At 39.1% G+C, this 14,816-nt stretch overlaps 1 protein-coding gene, 1 long non-coding RNA gene and 1 pseudogene across 2 annotated transcripts; 2 read left to right on the top strand and 1 right to left on the bottom strand.

Moving 5' to 3' along the window:
- Window positions 1–1,564: 1,564 nt before the first annotated feature.
- Window positions 1,565–3,389, top strand: LOC103946233 (annotated as a pseudogene).
- A 2,286-nt stretch (window positions 3,390–5,675) lies between these two features.
- LOC103946165 (MATH domain and coiled-coil domain-containing protein At3g58270-like) lies at window positions 5,676–7,984 on the bottom strand. The gene is made up of 4 exons (XM_048572614.1): window positions 7,841–7,984; window positions 7,593–7,748; window positions 7,315–7,472; window positions 5,676–6,646 (listed from the first exon to the last, which is right to left on the bottom strand). Exons 2-4 carry the CDS (start codon window positions 7,718–7,720, stop codon window positions 5,829–5,831), a joined length of 1,104 nt encoding a protein of 367 aa, XP_048428571.1. The 5' UTR covers window positions 7,721–7,748; window positions 7,841–7,984; the 3' UTR covers window positions 5,676–5,828.
- A 1,313-nt stretch (window positions 7,985–9,297) lies between these two features.
- On the top strand, window positions 9,298–11,633 carry LOC125471871. Its single transcript, XR_007253981.1, has 2 exons — window positions 9,298–9,470; window positions 10,920–11,633. It is a non-coding gene; the product is annotated as an uncharacterized LOC125471871 (long non-coding RNA).
- Window positions 11,634–14,816: the final 3,183 nt, after the last annotated feature.

Genomic DNA, 14,816 nt, shown 5'->3' with positions numbered 1-14,816 from the left:
CACTTTAACCAAATAATGGACATCGATATTTACAACAATTTTATGATGGGGAGTGTGATGTCATTACTTGCACATACTGTTCTAATACATCGAAGATTTTTCTTCGGGTCACCTATTCTTGTAGATCGTGATGGTATTGCTTCGCTAATCCATGTTAGGATGGGGAGTGTTGTCTTTCTATTGCCAATTGATTTTGAGGTGAAATTTCAACTTCGTAATAGTATTAGAACAGGGTTGTCATGTGTGACGTCTAATGGCCACACACACACCAGGTCACCCAATATGTTTTGTCCATGTGTTTGCCTTCAGTGTTGGCGTGTCACCACACGTTTAGGGTGTGTAAGGATGTAAAGTGCATGGAAAAGTGAAGGGACCTTGCATATACTTAAAGGAATTGGGCTACTCTCCTTATTGTCAACCTCGACTTCCTTTGGTCTGATGTACTTTGTCTGAGTCCTTGGCTTATCCATCAGGGCAACCCTAGTTCCTCTTGCAACAAATCACCATTTGTTCAAAACTCGGTGCATCCTGAAAAGCAAGCACCTGTGGAAATTGCATGGCGTCCACATTTGAACACATGTTTAGTTTCTGTAAAATCAAAATAAGATGGATTACAAGAAAACAATAAACAAATTCTTACGTAGATGGGGATTTTAAAAGAGATTTTAATATCATCTCTAAATCAACCTAATCATCTATTATTTGCGGAACCTCTTTTTTGCCCTCCTTTTAAATGATGTAAATCAGAACTTTTTTGTATGTTCTTTTTATCTTTTTAAATTTTTTAGTGGTTACCCTGCTATCTACATCCCATTAAGTTGTATTGCACAATTCTTTTGATTCTCTTTGATAATTTATTAGGTCTTTCAATTTTGTGAAGATTGCTTTGATTCCTCATGTTATGAGTTTAATTTTTTTTTTTTTCCCGTACGTATAAGAAGGATCGTCCCTAACATAGAATTCTGACTCCACCACGGCTGATGTTTGCATTGTTTATCTTTTTCTTTGAAACGTTTTCACCAATTTTCATGGGGTGCATGGATGAGTGGTTGGAGAATATACTCTTTTTATCTTATCATTTTTCAGTTTGATTTTTAAGATTATTAATTTACAATTTTATCATTATTAGAAACAATGTCTTCTCTTTCAGTTTTTTTTTATAATTAGGGATTTATTGAAAGATTTGAACTCAAAAAAATAGAAGGAAATAGGCGTATCATATTTAAAAAAGAATCCTTGTTGCACAAGTAATCAAATTTGTACATAATAAAGAGGCATATCATCAAATCCCCCCATACTCCGTGATATACTAAACCCTAATTCAATCATGAAACGAAGGCAAACCCTCTCCGTTCTCAAAGCATGCCAAAACCAAAATGTCAACCTTTCACAAATCCTCACAAGAACGGCTCCCACTACTCTTCTCGGCCTTCCAGAGATCAGAGTACTTTCCACGCCGCCGCCGCCGCCACCTCAGCCCCAACCGCCCTCTTCTGGTGATCCCTTCACCGACCTCATGGTTGCCAATTTCAGCCATATTACGATTTAGCCGATGCGGCCATGACCCCCAATGGGCTTGACTGAGAATAACTCCCCCACCTTCTTGTCCTCCGGTAACCCTTGCCTTGATTTCTTCTTCCATGACGTACCCGACACGCCTGCCTCTTATATGAATGAACAACTGCCACTGGCCTGGTCACACAATGCCCTAACCACCCTCAAGCTCATATGCAACCTTCGTGGCGTACGTGGCACTGGAAAATCCGACAAGGAGGGGTTCTACAAGGCGGCGTTTTGGCTCCACCAGAACCACCCCAAAACCCTAGCGTGCAACGCCACGTCTGTCGCGCAAATCGGCTTCTTTAAAGACCTCCCCGAGATTCTCTACCGCCTTGTAGATGGCCAGGAGGTGAGGGAAAACCAGAAGGCCGAGTGGTTACAGAAAAAAACAATTAGCAAGCGTAGCTCCCACAGCTATGAATGTGATGATACAGGTCCTAAACAGGGTAAAAGAGGTGAAGCTGGAAAAAAAAAGAGCCAGCATGGAGCCTACGGAGGTTCGGGTGATGAAGGATTTAGAGAGGGGGAAATTGGAAAAGGCAAAAGCAAGCTCTTTGAGGAGAGAGAGGTTCATCGCCCAGACCAAGAAGGCTTTTGAAAGGTACTAAAGTGATCCAGATTATCGGTTTTTACACGAGCGAGTTTCTTATGTTTTTGCCAAGTGTTTGAATTACGATATTGCAAATTTGAAGTCTTCTAAAAATAGTCCTTACTTCACTCTGGCGGCCAAGTGGTGCCCTTCCCTCGACTCCCCCTATGACCGCACCACATTGTTGTGCGAAAGCATTGCAAGGAAGGTCTTCCCCAAAGAATTGTACACAGAATATCAAACGATTGACGATGAACATTACACATACAGAGTGAGAAACCGACTAAGGAAGGAGGTTTTGGTGCCGTTGAGGAAGGCCCTGTAGTTACCCAAGGTTTATATGAGCTCCAACCAGTAGAGCTCCATTCCATACAATCGAGTGGCCTTTGTGGCGATGACTCTTTACAAAGAGATCTTTTTGTTGCATGATAAAGTGAGGTTTGAGAAGTACTTGGAGGATGTAGAGGCAGGAACATCCAAGATTGCGGCAGGTGCATTGCTTCCTCATCAGATCATACATTCTTTGGAGGAGGGAGATCTTGGTGGAAAAGTGTCTGAGCTCCAGTGGAAGAGAATGGTGGATGACATGTTACAGCACGGGAAGATAAGGAATTGCATGGCTGTATGTGACATATCGTCAAGTATGTCCGGAACACCCATGGATGTGTCGGTGGCTTTGGGGCTTCTGGTGTTTGAATTGAGTGAAGAGCCATGAAAGGGGAAGGTGATCACTTTCAATGAGCGGCCTCAGCTGCATTTAATACAAGGCGATGACCTTCGGTCTAAGTATGAGTTTGTGAGGAATATGGATTGGGGAATGAACACTAATTTTCAAAAAGTCTTTGATTTGCTTCTCGAAGTGGCTGTGAATGGGAATTTGAGGCCAGAATATATGATAAAGAGGATTTTTGTGTTTAGCGACATGGAGTTTGATATGGCTTTACGACATTATTCCATGTCCTCGCCACATTATAAGTGGGAGACGGATTATGAGGCAATACAGAGGAAGTTTAAGGAGAAGGGGTATGGAGATGTGGTGCCACAGATAGTCTTTTGGAATCTTAGACACTCAAGTTCTACGCCCGTGTTGGAGATGGAACCAGGGGTGGCGCTGGTGAGTGGCTTTTCCAAGAATATGCTCAAGTTGTTCATAGATAATGACGGGGAAATTCGCCCAGACCATGTCATGGAAGCGGCCATTTCTGGCAGAGAGTATCGGAGTCTGGTTGTAGTGGATTGATTTGATAGTCATCATCAAATCTGTTTCTAGTTTTCTTTCCTTTTTCCTTGAAAATAAAATTCGATGTTAAAACTTTTACAGTTTACTTCATTTTTCAATTTCGTACCTGGGGAAAAGGAAAACCATATGTTTTTGCTCTCTGTGATTTCTGCGTATTCAGTTCCTAGCTATTTTTCTTTGAAATGAATCGAACCGATGTGGAAAGCATATTGCATGAGGTAAATTTCAGATGTTCTTATTCAGCAATGATCTAACACACGCACACGCACATGCATATACACAATCGTTATTGATTGTACTGGTTTGATTGTTTGTTGGGAAATATATTGGACCATATGAGTTTAGAGTTAAAATCAAGGGCATCATTTCATTTAAAAAGCTGCTAAATTTGTTCTATGAAACTCAAAATTCGCTTCATATTGTTTTTGTTTTTTTGTGAAATCCCGTCCCGAAATTTATTGTATTTTATTCTTAGTAGTAGTGAAATCAATAAAATGCCCTTGAGGTGCCACGTAGGCCTTCCACGTGGTCCTCAATTTTCCTTTCACTTTTCCACTCTTATTGTACTTGTCACATCCCGGCCCGGGCCCCCATCACAACCTGGGCTCGACTCCACCGTAGCACGATATTGTCCGCTTTGAGCCCCTACCACACCTTTACGGTTTTGTTTCTGGGAACTCACACGAAAACTTCCCAGTGGATCACCCATCATGGGAGTGCTCTCGCGCGCTACTCGCTTAACTTCAGAGTTCTCATGGAACCCGAAGCCAGTGAGCTCCCAAAAAGCCTCATGCTAGGTAAGGATGAGAATATACATATAAGGCTTACAAGATCCACTCCTCTGGACGATGTGTGATGTTACATTAATACTCTCAACAAAACATAAAATATAATCTCAAATGCATTAAATGTCTTTTTCTTTTTTTTTTCTTTTTTTTTTTGTATTAAAAAATGACATATGACGTTTGATAAGGTAGAAAGATCCAATTGCAAAGATTAGTTGCTAGCATTTATCAATACTGATTTTACTAATTCCAACTTATACTCTCATATTACATAATCCAACGAGTCACCCGAGTAAAATTTTGAATGAATGAACCAAATGGTATTGTGGTAGGGACTGTTCCTCCTCCCAAAACAATGAGAAAAGAATTCTGCTTCCTCTCTAATTAATCGTTTGTCCAAAGCGAATAAAATAAAAAGAAAAGAGAAATGTTAAGGGGATTATGTGTTATTGCGTGTTTTTTATGCAATGTTTTATAATATTGACATGAAAATTGAAATTAAATAGTGAGATGACAACGAGTCTATGAAAACAACTACTTTTGAGGGAGTCCCATAGCATTTCCGAAGGAGAGAGGCTACCTCTCAGTTGACTCAGTTCTGTACATTCTTTTGGATTTATACCAAAGTTAATACATTTCCTATAAGAGTAAAGGAAGTTACCGGCTATCCACTTCAACTCACAACCACTTCGCTATTACGTAGCTGCAGTAACAGTAAGTCAATGCCATGTATTCACACAAGTAACTCAAATATTCACGACTGGATGTTGCAGAATGCTACAAATTATCCCCAAGCTCCTGTTTGATGTCCTAATGATGTCGCGCTATGGTACCTGGTCGGCACGCAACTTTTTGCTTGTAGGGCACGATCCCAGTTCCTTTTCAAGTTGTACAGACGGCTGCTTCTCATCTGCAGTAATTTCTACAAGCCCGGCCATCCCCCTCAACCTCGACTCTCTCAGTCCCCTCGATCTGGTCTAAACCGGCTTTTGGTCTGTTAAAACTGAATACGGATGGAGCCTTCAATGCAATGGGTGGTATCGAGGTCCTACGGGTGTGATTCGAAACCATTTGGTTTTGGGTGACTTTGTGGTTGCATTTTGTCGCAGGCTCTCCCTTGTCGCTAGTCCTGTACCAGTTGAAGAGTTGGCTGCAAGAGAAGGAATCAGCTTGGCCTTCAGCATAATGCTTCCCCATACAATATACACCCTAGTGATTGAAGATGTGAAATCCAGTTTACGATCCATTTCTATCCCGAATCGTTCATGCCCGACGGTCAGCTGTTGTCGTATTACGGACGGTCAGCTATTGTAGTGGATCATAGATTGGTCAAGTTAGCCTTAGTAAATGAGGTTCCAATATTATCGATGATATTGTTTTCCAAGATTGTAATTGTTAGTTATCGATAAATCACTATTGTTTCGTCTAAAATTCAAAAAACCATTATATATTGTGCTCAATTCCAAACAAGAAAAAAAAAAAAAAAAAAAAAAAAAAAAAAAAAGAGAATTCCCACTTGCTATAATATTCCTGAAATATCATAAAATATTGATAACACAACTAGAACGCAAGTGCTTAATACATATTAGTTTGGAATGTGTTGGAGATATTGCACATCGCTTTGTAATATCAACGAGATGTTTCACAAATAAGGTCAATGCCTCCCGTAGCCTAACTCCCTGTTCACATCGGTCTCACCGAAGCCTTCTACAACCTTTGCCAAGTCTCTTTTTGCTACCTCTAGATCTACCTCTGCAACTGCTAGCCTCGCCCTTAGCCTCTTCACTCCCATTTCCAACGCATCCACATCCTCTCTCAGAGTTTTAACTACCCCTGCCCTTTCCATAAGCTTCTTCACGTCCAGAGCAGATTGCACGTAAGGCTCCAGCCAACCCAAGTCAAATTTAAAAGTCTTAAGCTCCTCCCACAAAAGCTGAACGCGTTCACTGGTATCTGGGGTCATATCCTTCACCTTCGTAGTCTTCAGAAAATGTAAAACTCGACCCAAAGCTGTGAATGCCCATTCAATATACGTACGGCTTCTCTTCTTTTGGCACTCAATCAACGAGGGATGCCACGAACAAACTTCCTCTAGCAGTGGAACAAAAGCTCTCTCTATTTTCCCTAAACCCCTAAAATCCATGAGCTTACCATCTGGAGCGGAGAGCACTTTTTCGTGTCCCTGTTCAGATGTAGGTGTTGTAACTGGTGCAGATGAGTGTGGAACTTGCACGGAATCCACACTTGAAGGTTTCAGGGCCTGATCTTCTTGCTTTGAAGGCTCTTTGGGTGCAGAACTGCCAGTTCCTTGGTCTTCGAAATTCTTTATGTCTACCTTACGGACTGCAACCCTGGCCTCAATAATGCATTTATCATTGCGAACAAACTTTCCTCCATCATAAAACTCATTCAGAGGCATGAATGATGTGAATCCCCAGTCTGTCTCACTGGCATTGAACTCGTGTTGAGTCTCTGCAAAATCAAAATATGAAGGATCACAGAAACACTTAATTGCCAAAGTATTCATAACCAACCGAGAACTAATAAAAAAACAACAACAAAGGAAGCTTATTCCTAATTTTAACACAACCAAACCCAAGACCATATATACATGTAGAGGTATTCAAACATGTAAGTAGAAACATAAAATTCCTTTTGAACTTAACCATTGGATGAATCCATCTCAAAATTATATTATTTTCTTCAAAAGAAATCTCCCTTCTATTGGTTCTTGGACAATAAAAGTGACAGTTCTTCGTTCTCTCTAACTAATGGTTTCCCCATAACGAAAAGGGGAAGCAAAAGTTTAATTTTTCCCTCAAGTCCCTGATTCCAAACAAGTGTAAAACTTTAACTACAACCGAAGCCCCATATCCTAAAGTGAACTGACTATTGTTTGTTAACAAAGTTGAACGGTACCTATTTCTTTCTTGCAGGAAAAAACTACAAATACGGTAACAGGGTGCCCATTAGCGATCACAACCAATAATCACGACTGAATCAAGGCAGAGCCTCAATAACCGTATGCAAGAATCGCAACCTCCAGTTCAAGCAGAATTGGGCACAAAATGAAAAGAAAACAGACAAGAAAAAGCAAACGTAAATGCGAAATCAACCCAAATGAACAACGGAGAAAATACCCTTTGTTATCGACATGTTTCTGCTCAGCTGATTAACCACTGTCAAGCTGAATTGGGCATACCTAGTCCACAGAGATGGTAAATCCGAAGCATCTACAACCTCCAAATACAAAGACAAGTGCTTTACGTTGTTCCCTTTCGGAAATACAAGGATCCGCCTGATCAAACCAACCAATGAAATCAATTAATCCCAAAACCAACAATGATTCATCTCAAAACACACACAACCTCGAAGCGATTTAAATATTAGCAGGAGGGGATGCGCAAAATTGAATTACCATTTCCAATCACCGACGAGGAAAACCTCGGAGTAATGCGTCCGGGTTATCAACTTCGAGACATTTTCGATTGTCCATGTGAATAACCTAGTGACAAGTTCCCCTGCTACGTTCTGCTGATTCTCCATTGTGGATGATCCCAGCTAAGCTCCCGAACTTAAACCCATAAACAGTAAACAAATCTATATCATTAGCACGGAATATCGAACAACAGAGACTAATTTACAAGACCCACAACTCAGACATACCTTCCAATCGACGATCACAGAGAGAGAAAGGGCTCTACGACAAAAAGCAATATACGAGGGAGGGAGGAAAGGGAAGAGGATGGAAATGGGAGGGAACAGAATAGGTGATGGCTTGAAAAGCAGTAATTTAAATAGTCTTGAAATTTTCTTTGCACCAAACAGACACTTCCAATATGACACGCAATGAATGAATCCTATACCTAATCATTACTTTAGTCTAAAGGCTCCTGGTTTTACCATAATTTTAAAATAAAAAAGGGCACCCTTCGGATCCATTATGTGGGGGATCCTTATATCTTAGCCGTTTATTATGTATTGTGCGGTCAGTTTTCGTCATGTATTATTTATGTTTAATTTAAAATAATAAAAATAAAATGATTTCTGACCGCACGATACACGGTCGACAGTTAAGATGTGAGGATCCTTAGAATTCTCGCATAATGGATCTAAAGGGGATCCTTTTTCTTTTCAAATAATGTCTAAATAATTAAAAGTGGAAGATAAAAGTGGCTTGGAAGAGATTGACGTCGACAATGGACACGGGGATGTCCTCGAAGTCGCTTGAGGGATTTTCTCACCGGAGTCGTCGTTGTCCATACATGGCAAGTTGCCGGCATGGCCATGGACGTTGATCCATCAACAAGCTCGGACGCGGTGAGGCAGAGGAAGTTAAACAGTTTACTTAGGTCATCTCCAACCGATCCGGCCAAAGGGTTATAGGGCTAAAAAAAACTCGAAATGACACGAAAAATGGTCTCCAACTGAGGGTTAGGCCAAAGGGCTTGTGGGCCCCACTGGGCCAAAAATCTGAAATCAGGCCAACCGGCTAGCCCATTCTAACCAGCCCAAGGCGGGCCAAAAATTTGAACTGCAATGGCTACCTAGTGTTAGCATAACGCCAGCTAGCTGACGTTAAGTTACTGTTGCATTTGAATTTTTTTTTTTTTTTGGACAAATTTGTTTTTTAAAAAATTCTATTTTTTTTCCCTATAAATACCTAAACCATTCCTACACCATTTCTCATATAATTTTCACCATTCCATACTATCTTACTTCATTTTATTTCAATTCTTCACGTTCTATTCTCTTACCTCTTCCAAAAATCTTTCCTTCAATTTTTTCAATAATTTTCAAATGGCCACATCAGCTGTTACAATCCGTCCATAGTTTCATAAAAAAAAAAAAATGAAACGATCAAAATGCCCTTAGAGGTAATGTGTCGACTTTCATTGACTTACTGGTCAAGACACGTGTGACATATTAATTAGTATATTCTAACAACACTTGTTATTATGAACAATTAATCATAAGTCTAGCGAAAATTAGAACTAGAAAGATTTTACAAAACACGTATAAATCATTTTATTTAAAGTAGTCAAAAAGATAATAGCACTAGATTTAAAATATTAATGTTAGAGAAGAAAATAATAAGGAAAGAAGAAAAGAGGAGAGGTGGAGAAGGATCGGGAATAAATGAAAAGCAAGGAAGGAAAGGAAAAAGGGGAGAAGGGGGGAAGAACCTCTTCTTCTTCTTCCTCCCTCACTCACGGGATCCCTTTCAAACTATTTTCATCATAATTTCCTCATACGATAACGAATAACGTTCTTCCCTCGTGGGCTCTCCTCTAGCGTAAGTATTTTCCCAAGGTTTTAACTTTTAGTTTTGGGGTCAATTCATGGTTTCGAATTTTAATTCGATATTTTGCATGTATATTTGAGATGATGCTTGTTGTATTGTTTAGGAGTTTAATCGGAACCCGGTAGTCATGATTGGTTGCATATATAGGGAAGAACATTGAAATCCTAACCTCAATTCGGTTCTCTTTAGAAATTTAAGGGTTGGGTTTGTTTTATAAGTATTAATGTTATTCCATAATCAAGGCCAGATACATTTGAATATTTTGTGTGCCATATTTGTCCTACCCATGAAGAACATTGCTGAGTTTGTATGTGTTGTAGCCCAGATTTGTGTAGATAATTAGAGTTCTAAAACTAGTGAGTGGTTCTATATTTTTCCATGGCATTGTCATATGCTGATGCTAAATACTGGATTGGACAATGCTGTTACTAGAGTAGTATATGACTCTTGGTTTTGGTCATTAATTCATTGGTGGTTCACTATTTCATTCTTTCAGCGGATGAAGAGTTTAAGACTGCTAAGGATTTATATTTTTATTTTGAGGCACTTGAATAAACAGTTTGGTTTTCTGTGTTAATTATTAAGAATCATCGATATGGTTTGGCTGGTGTACTAGTTACGAATAATTATTCGAATGTTATAGTTTAGGGATTGCATGTTATTCTATGGCCTGAGAACTAGTTCCTTGATATCAAACATTATACCTATTCTCTAATTGAGTATGACTATGTTCTGAGTTCAAGACCAATTTAATATGGCAGGTCAGGTTCTTGTGATTTGTTTGGCATGCTTATTTGATTAACTAGTGCAAATAAATGTTATCAAATTTAGTGAAGTTATAAATGTACTAGATTCTATGTGAGGTGGTTGTTTTCAAACAATTATATGCTAAATCCATAACTACTTATATAGAGAAAATGGATGCAGCTAGTTTTATCTGCCTATGTATCAAATCAACGTATCTTCCTCACTCAATTTCATTATATACTCCAATTGGGTTAGTTCTAACGAACCATTCTATTATGCTATAACTAGTCCAGCTAGTTATCATTAGATTATAGTTATATTGTTGCTTTTATATGTACTATTGGCTTTGTATTTTGGTATACAATTTAAAGGGGGTATGCTTATAGTAGTTGATTACAATTATATCTAAAGTGTATTGGTTAGTAATGTCGTGGCTGGTATAGGTATCAATAGTGGACTGACCCAATTTGGTAAGATTAATTACTACACCTTTATATGTATCATGTTGTTTGCTTAAATGGTAGAATGATGTCCCATTAAACATAAATATCTATCCGCATGCCCATACTGAAACCAAAATCAAGTTGATGATTCACGTTGTGAAGCTATATGTAAATATTTCTCATATGCCTAGACAAGCTGCACAAAGAAAGCATACAGTTTTTAATAGTTATTCCGATTACATGTTTGTAGGAATGTCTTGCAGTAGTGAACTGGTGAATTACGAATGGCTTGATCCCTATTTAGGGTACGTAGGCAGTCTAACAAGGAGGTTAGATGCAGCCATAAAGTATACGAAAGAAAAAAAAAACTACGCAATTCGAATCTTGAGTTTTGTTTTGTCCATATCCCGGAGGTGGGGTATGTGTGATATACGGGTATTTGGTGCACGTGTCGATTCCAGAAGTATGTCAGGATTGGGGCGTGACATCAATAATGAAAGGAAGGAGTTGGACCTGAAAAGAAGATGAAGCTCTTTGCAGGGCTTATAGATGAGTCTCGGAAGATAGTGTCAAAGGGAGTTCTCAAACAAGTGAAGGTGTTTGGAATCGTACATCCAAAAAGTACTATGAGTTCTCCAAAGGCACCACTGCACTGAATAACCGAAACCTCGAGAGTTGTTTTCCAGGATGGAAAAAACATCTTCATCCAAGTTTGAATAAATGACATCAAGCAGTGGTAAAGGTCGGAAGTAGACATGAAAGTGAAGCCAATTACTACTACGAAGTCAGTGTTTTCACAAGTTATTTTAAATATTTAATTATATTATATTTAATTTCATAAATTATTTTCCTTTAAATTTTGTAATTATATTTTCTAGGCGAGGAATTGTGTATGGAGGACAACTTGAAACCCTTTAGTCATCACGGTTGTTGGAAAATTTGTAAAGGGTGGGTGTTATTTCAAGATCCATCTCAAGAAAGATTTGGTCCTACGCCAGTGTTCGGAAATGTTTCCTCAAATGTAGTTGGGGATGAACAAGGATTTCCTACCATTCGAGAAACAAGGGTAGAAAATCCGTCTCTAGGTGAATCTTCCATACCTAGGGCTATGGGACGAAACAAGGCCCGGAAGTTAAAGGAAAAAGGCAAGGCAAATGATGATTTAGCCTTTCAATAGGAAATGGCGTCCTCATTGTGATTAATGGGGGAGCACAATGCCTTTGTTGCGGAAGAAAGGAACCGTAGGCACGATTAATGGGCAAAACAAATACAAGAAGAGATGGATGATAGGAACATGCAAAGGAACACTTCGGATTACACTCCAATGAGTAAGACATATTTTAATAGGAAAAAAAGGGAAATTATGGTCCGACGGGAGTTGTTTACATCCGACTATACTCCTACAATGGCGGATAAAGATGATGATTATAGTCTTTAAATTGAAGCTGTTGTAGTCTTTAATATTTAAGTTGTAGTTTTTAAATTTAAGTTGTTGTAGTCTTTAAATTGAAGTTGTAATCTTTAAATTTAAGTTGTAGTATTTAAATTTAAGTAGTTGAATCTTTAAATTGAAGGTGTTGAATCTTTAAATTGAAGTTGTTGTAGCTTTTAATATTTACGTTGTACTCTTTAAATTAAACAACATTAAACAACATAATCTCCACCCTAGTACTACTTGGGGGAGTTATTCAAACTTAAACAACATTAAACAAAATAAAACTTAAACGCCTACTCCATGCTTCTTTTGGTCCAAAGATGTGCAACAAGATCTTATTGTAGGTACTTGTTTGTGGCACGCGAACGTACCATCCTATGGCGCCTCATATGCTTATTTGAAGAGATATTACCAGTTCTTGGATCCAAAGGCAAATTAAGTCCATCATACATTTTCGCACGACCCTTCCTTGACCTATTAGATCATCTTGTTCTTCAGTTTCCTCACACGCCATGACCCTAGCCATTGCTACCATATATTTTGTGTTGCGCCATGCTTCATCTTCTTCATCAGACTCCTCATCTTCTCGTCTCATCTACGCCCATTTATCTTCCAATTCGGAATTGGAATCGGACCCCTAGTTGGAATGCGAAGAGGATCCGAAGTTAGAATTCATTGCAAACTTAAATTGAAAGAGATATTGGAAAGGGCAAAGATGAAGGTGTGTGAATTCTACCCCAATATCCAACCTATTTATTAACATTGGAAGTTGAAGATAAGAAGTGTCACGTAGATAAAAATTGACACACCCAGATCCTGATATTCCCTGAATACCAGGATAGGCAGGTGCTGGCCAACACCCGAGGGTGACGAAAGCTATTTATTGAGTGCAAATGCTGAAAAACAAGGGATAGATAAGACTTATAAATATAAAAGAATAATGAATATGAATTTAAGGAACGTGTTCAGGACATACAACTAACTAGAACACTAAAAGAAATAATATAAAATTAAATGAATAAAAGAATGGGTCCTACGCCAAGAGGACTCGAATGCCGATGCGGATATGCCTAGACGCTAGGATTGTATGCCTCAATTCTAAGTCTTGAAGAGGGCACAAAACAAACATGAGTGGACTAAGTTAATATATATATATATATATATATATATATATATAATAAAACAGTTATCAAAGTACTAACCCTCAGGTTTTATGAAAACACATATATTATGATAAACATAGGTTTTCCAAAACCTAGCATGTTGTGCAATGTCTCAAATCATAACTTGTATATATAATAATCACTAGTGAATGTCCGATAACCCTCGGGCCCTATGCTGGCTCCCCGTCTCTGAGCAGAAAATCAGAGGAAAATACACTCCAGGCCCTATGTCGGCTCCCCGTCCTTGTGCTAATAGCCAGAGGAAACACACTTCAGGCCTTATGCCAACACCAAACCGTCGCCCGGGACGGACCGAAATCTATCCCTACATCCCGTAGCAGAATAAGGACCACTAGATAAGTACAAAACCATTGAACATACATATATTGAAAAGCAACTTCATAGTATAAAGTCATCCATCATCTATACTATAAAGAGATGTTCTAACCATGTTCTAAATATCATATCGTCATCTATCAGATATTCTATTAGAACACGAGTTATAGGAAAAATAGTAATAATTCAAACTAACCTCAGCAAGCATGTTATCTCATAAAATGTTTCATAAAACATAGTCATCAAATCATGCTTTTCATGTATGCATTTTTAGAAAGGGTCCACTCACCGTACACAGTTGGTGCAAAACTGTACCAAAAAGGAATAACGGAATCGCCTCTATTAATTGTACCTATGTACATAAAGGATACATTTAGTTAACTCTACTCAAATGATTGAATTTGGGAAAACGGACTTAAAAAATGGGTCCAGGACGTCTAAATTAGCCTATGAGAGGTCCCGGACAAAAACTCGAAAAGTCAACCCGAAAGTCAAAGTCAAAAGTCAACAGTCAATAGGTCTGAGTCGAACCGGGTCAAGTTAACGGGTCGTGGGTCCGGGTCGGGCCGGGTCAAATGGGTCTGGGCTTAAGATTGGATCCGGGTTTGGGCCTTAGGGTTTGGGTTTAAGTTTAGGGCTTTAGGGTTTAAAGGGTATTGGGCTTGAAAGCCCGGTCCAACTAAAAGGGTTTTGGGTTTGAATAAAAAGGAATTTGGGTTGGGCTTCACGAGGCTTGGGCCTCTGGACATTTAGGCTCCGAGTTTGGGTCAAATGGGCTAGGTAACCCAGCCCAAAGGCCTGGGTTAAGGGTGGTTTTCAGGCCACCCTTTGGCCGGTTTCTGGGTTGACTTCAAACGCCCATAACTTCTTCGTTACTCAACCAAATCAAGTGATCCAACAACGAAAGTCATAGTTCTCGAAGAGACGAAGAGAATGGTACCTTGCATGATGGCTAACTCGTTGTGGTTTGGCTGAAAAATACCTCGAAAGCCTTGGAGGTTGCCGAAAACTGGGTAAGATTCAAATGAATATAACTTCTTCAATACTCAAGGAAATTGGATGATTCAAAAAGGAAAGTTGTAGTACTCAGCAAGACGAAGAGATTGATAACTTACACGCCGGCCAACTCGCCGTGTTTTGGCCAGAAATTTCCTCTAAATGGGCGGTGTTCCTCGTTGGAAAATCTGAAAAATGCTTTCCCGAGTTACTTTGG

Source organism: the organism of the source record quoted next, unplaced genomic scaffold (genome assembly GCF_019419815.1).
Source record: "Pyrus x bretschneideri cultivar Hongxiangsu unplaced genomic scaffold, Pyrus_bretschneideri_v1 Contig62, whole genome shotgun sequence".
Lineage (NCBI taxonomy): Eukaryota > Viridiplantae > Streptophyta > Magnoliopsida > Rosales > Rosaceae > Pyrus > Pyrus x bretschneideri.
Note: the sequence above shows the minus strand (reverse complement) of the source record. Positions and strands in the feature narration are given on the sequence as shown.

Excerpts from the sequence above, each read along its gene's own strand:
- LOC103946165 (XM_048572614.1), bottom strand. The coding sequence starts at position 7,720 with ATGGAGAATCAGCAGAACGTAGCAGGGGAACTTGTCACTAGGTTATTC. Across the intron at positions 7,473-7,592 it reads CTCGTCGGTGATTGGAAATG|GCGGATCCTTGTATTTCCGA; the intron begins GTAATTCAATTT and ends TGGTTTGATCAG. Across the intron at positions 6,647-7,314 it reads AAACATGTCGATAACAAAGG|AGACTCAACACGAGTTCAAT; the intron begins GTATTTTCTCCG and ends TTGATTTTGCAG.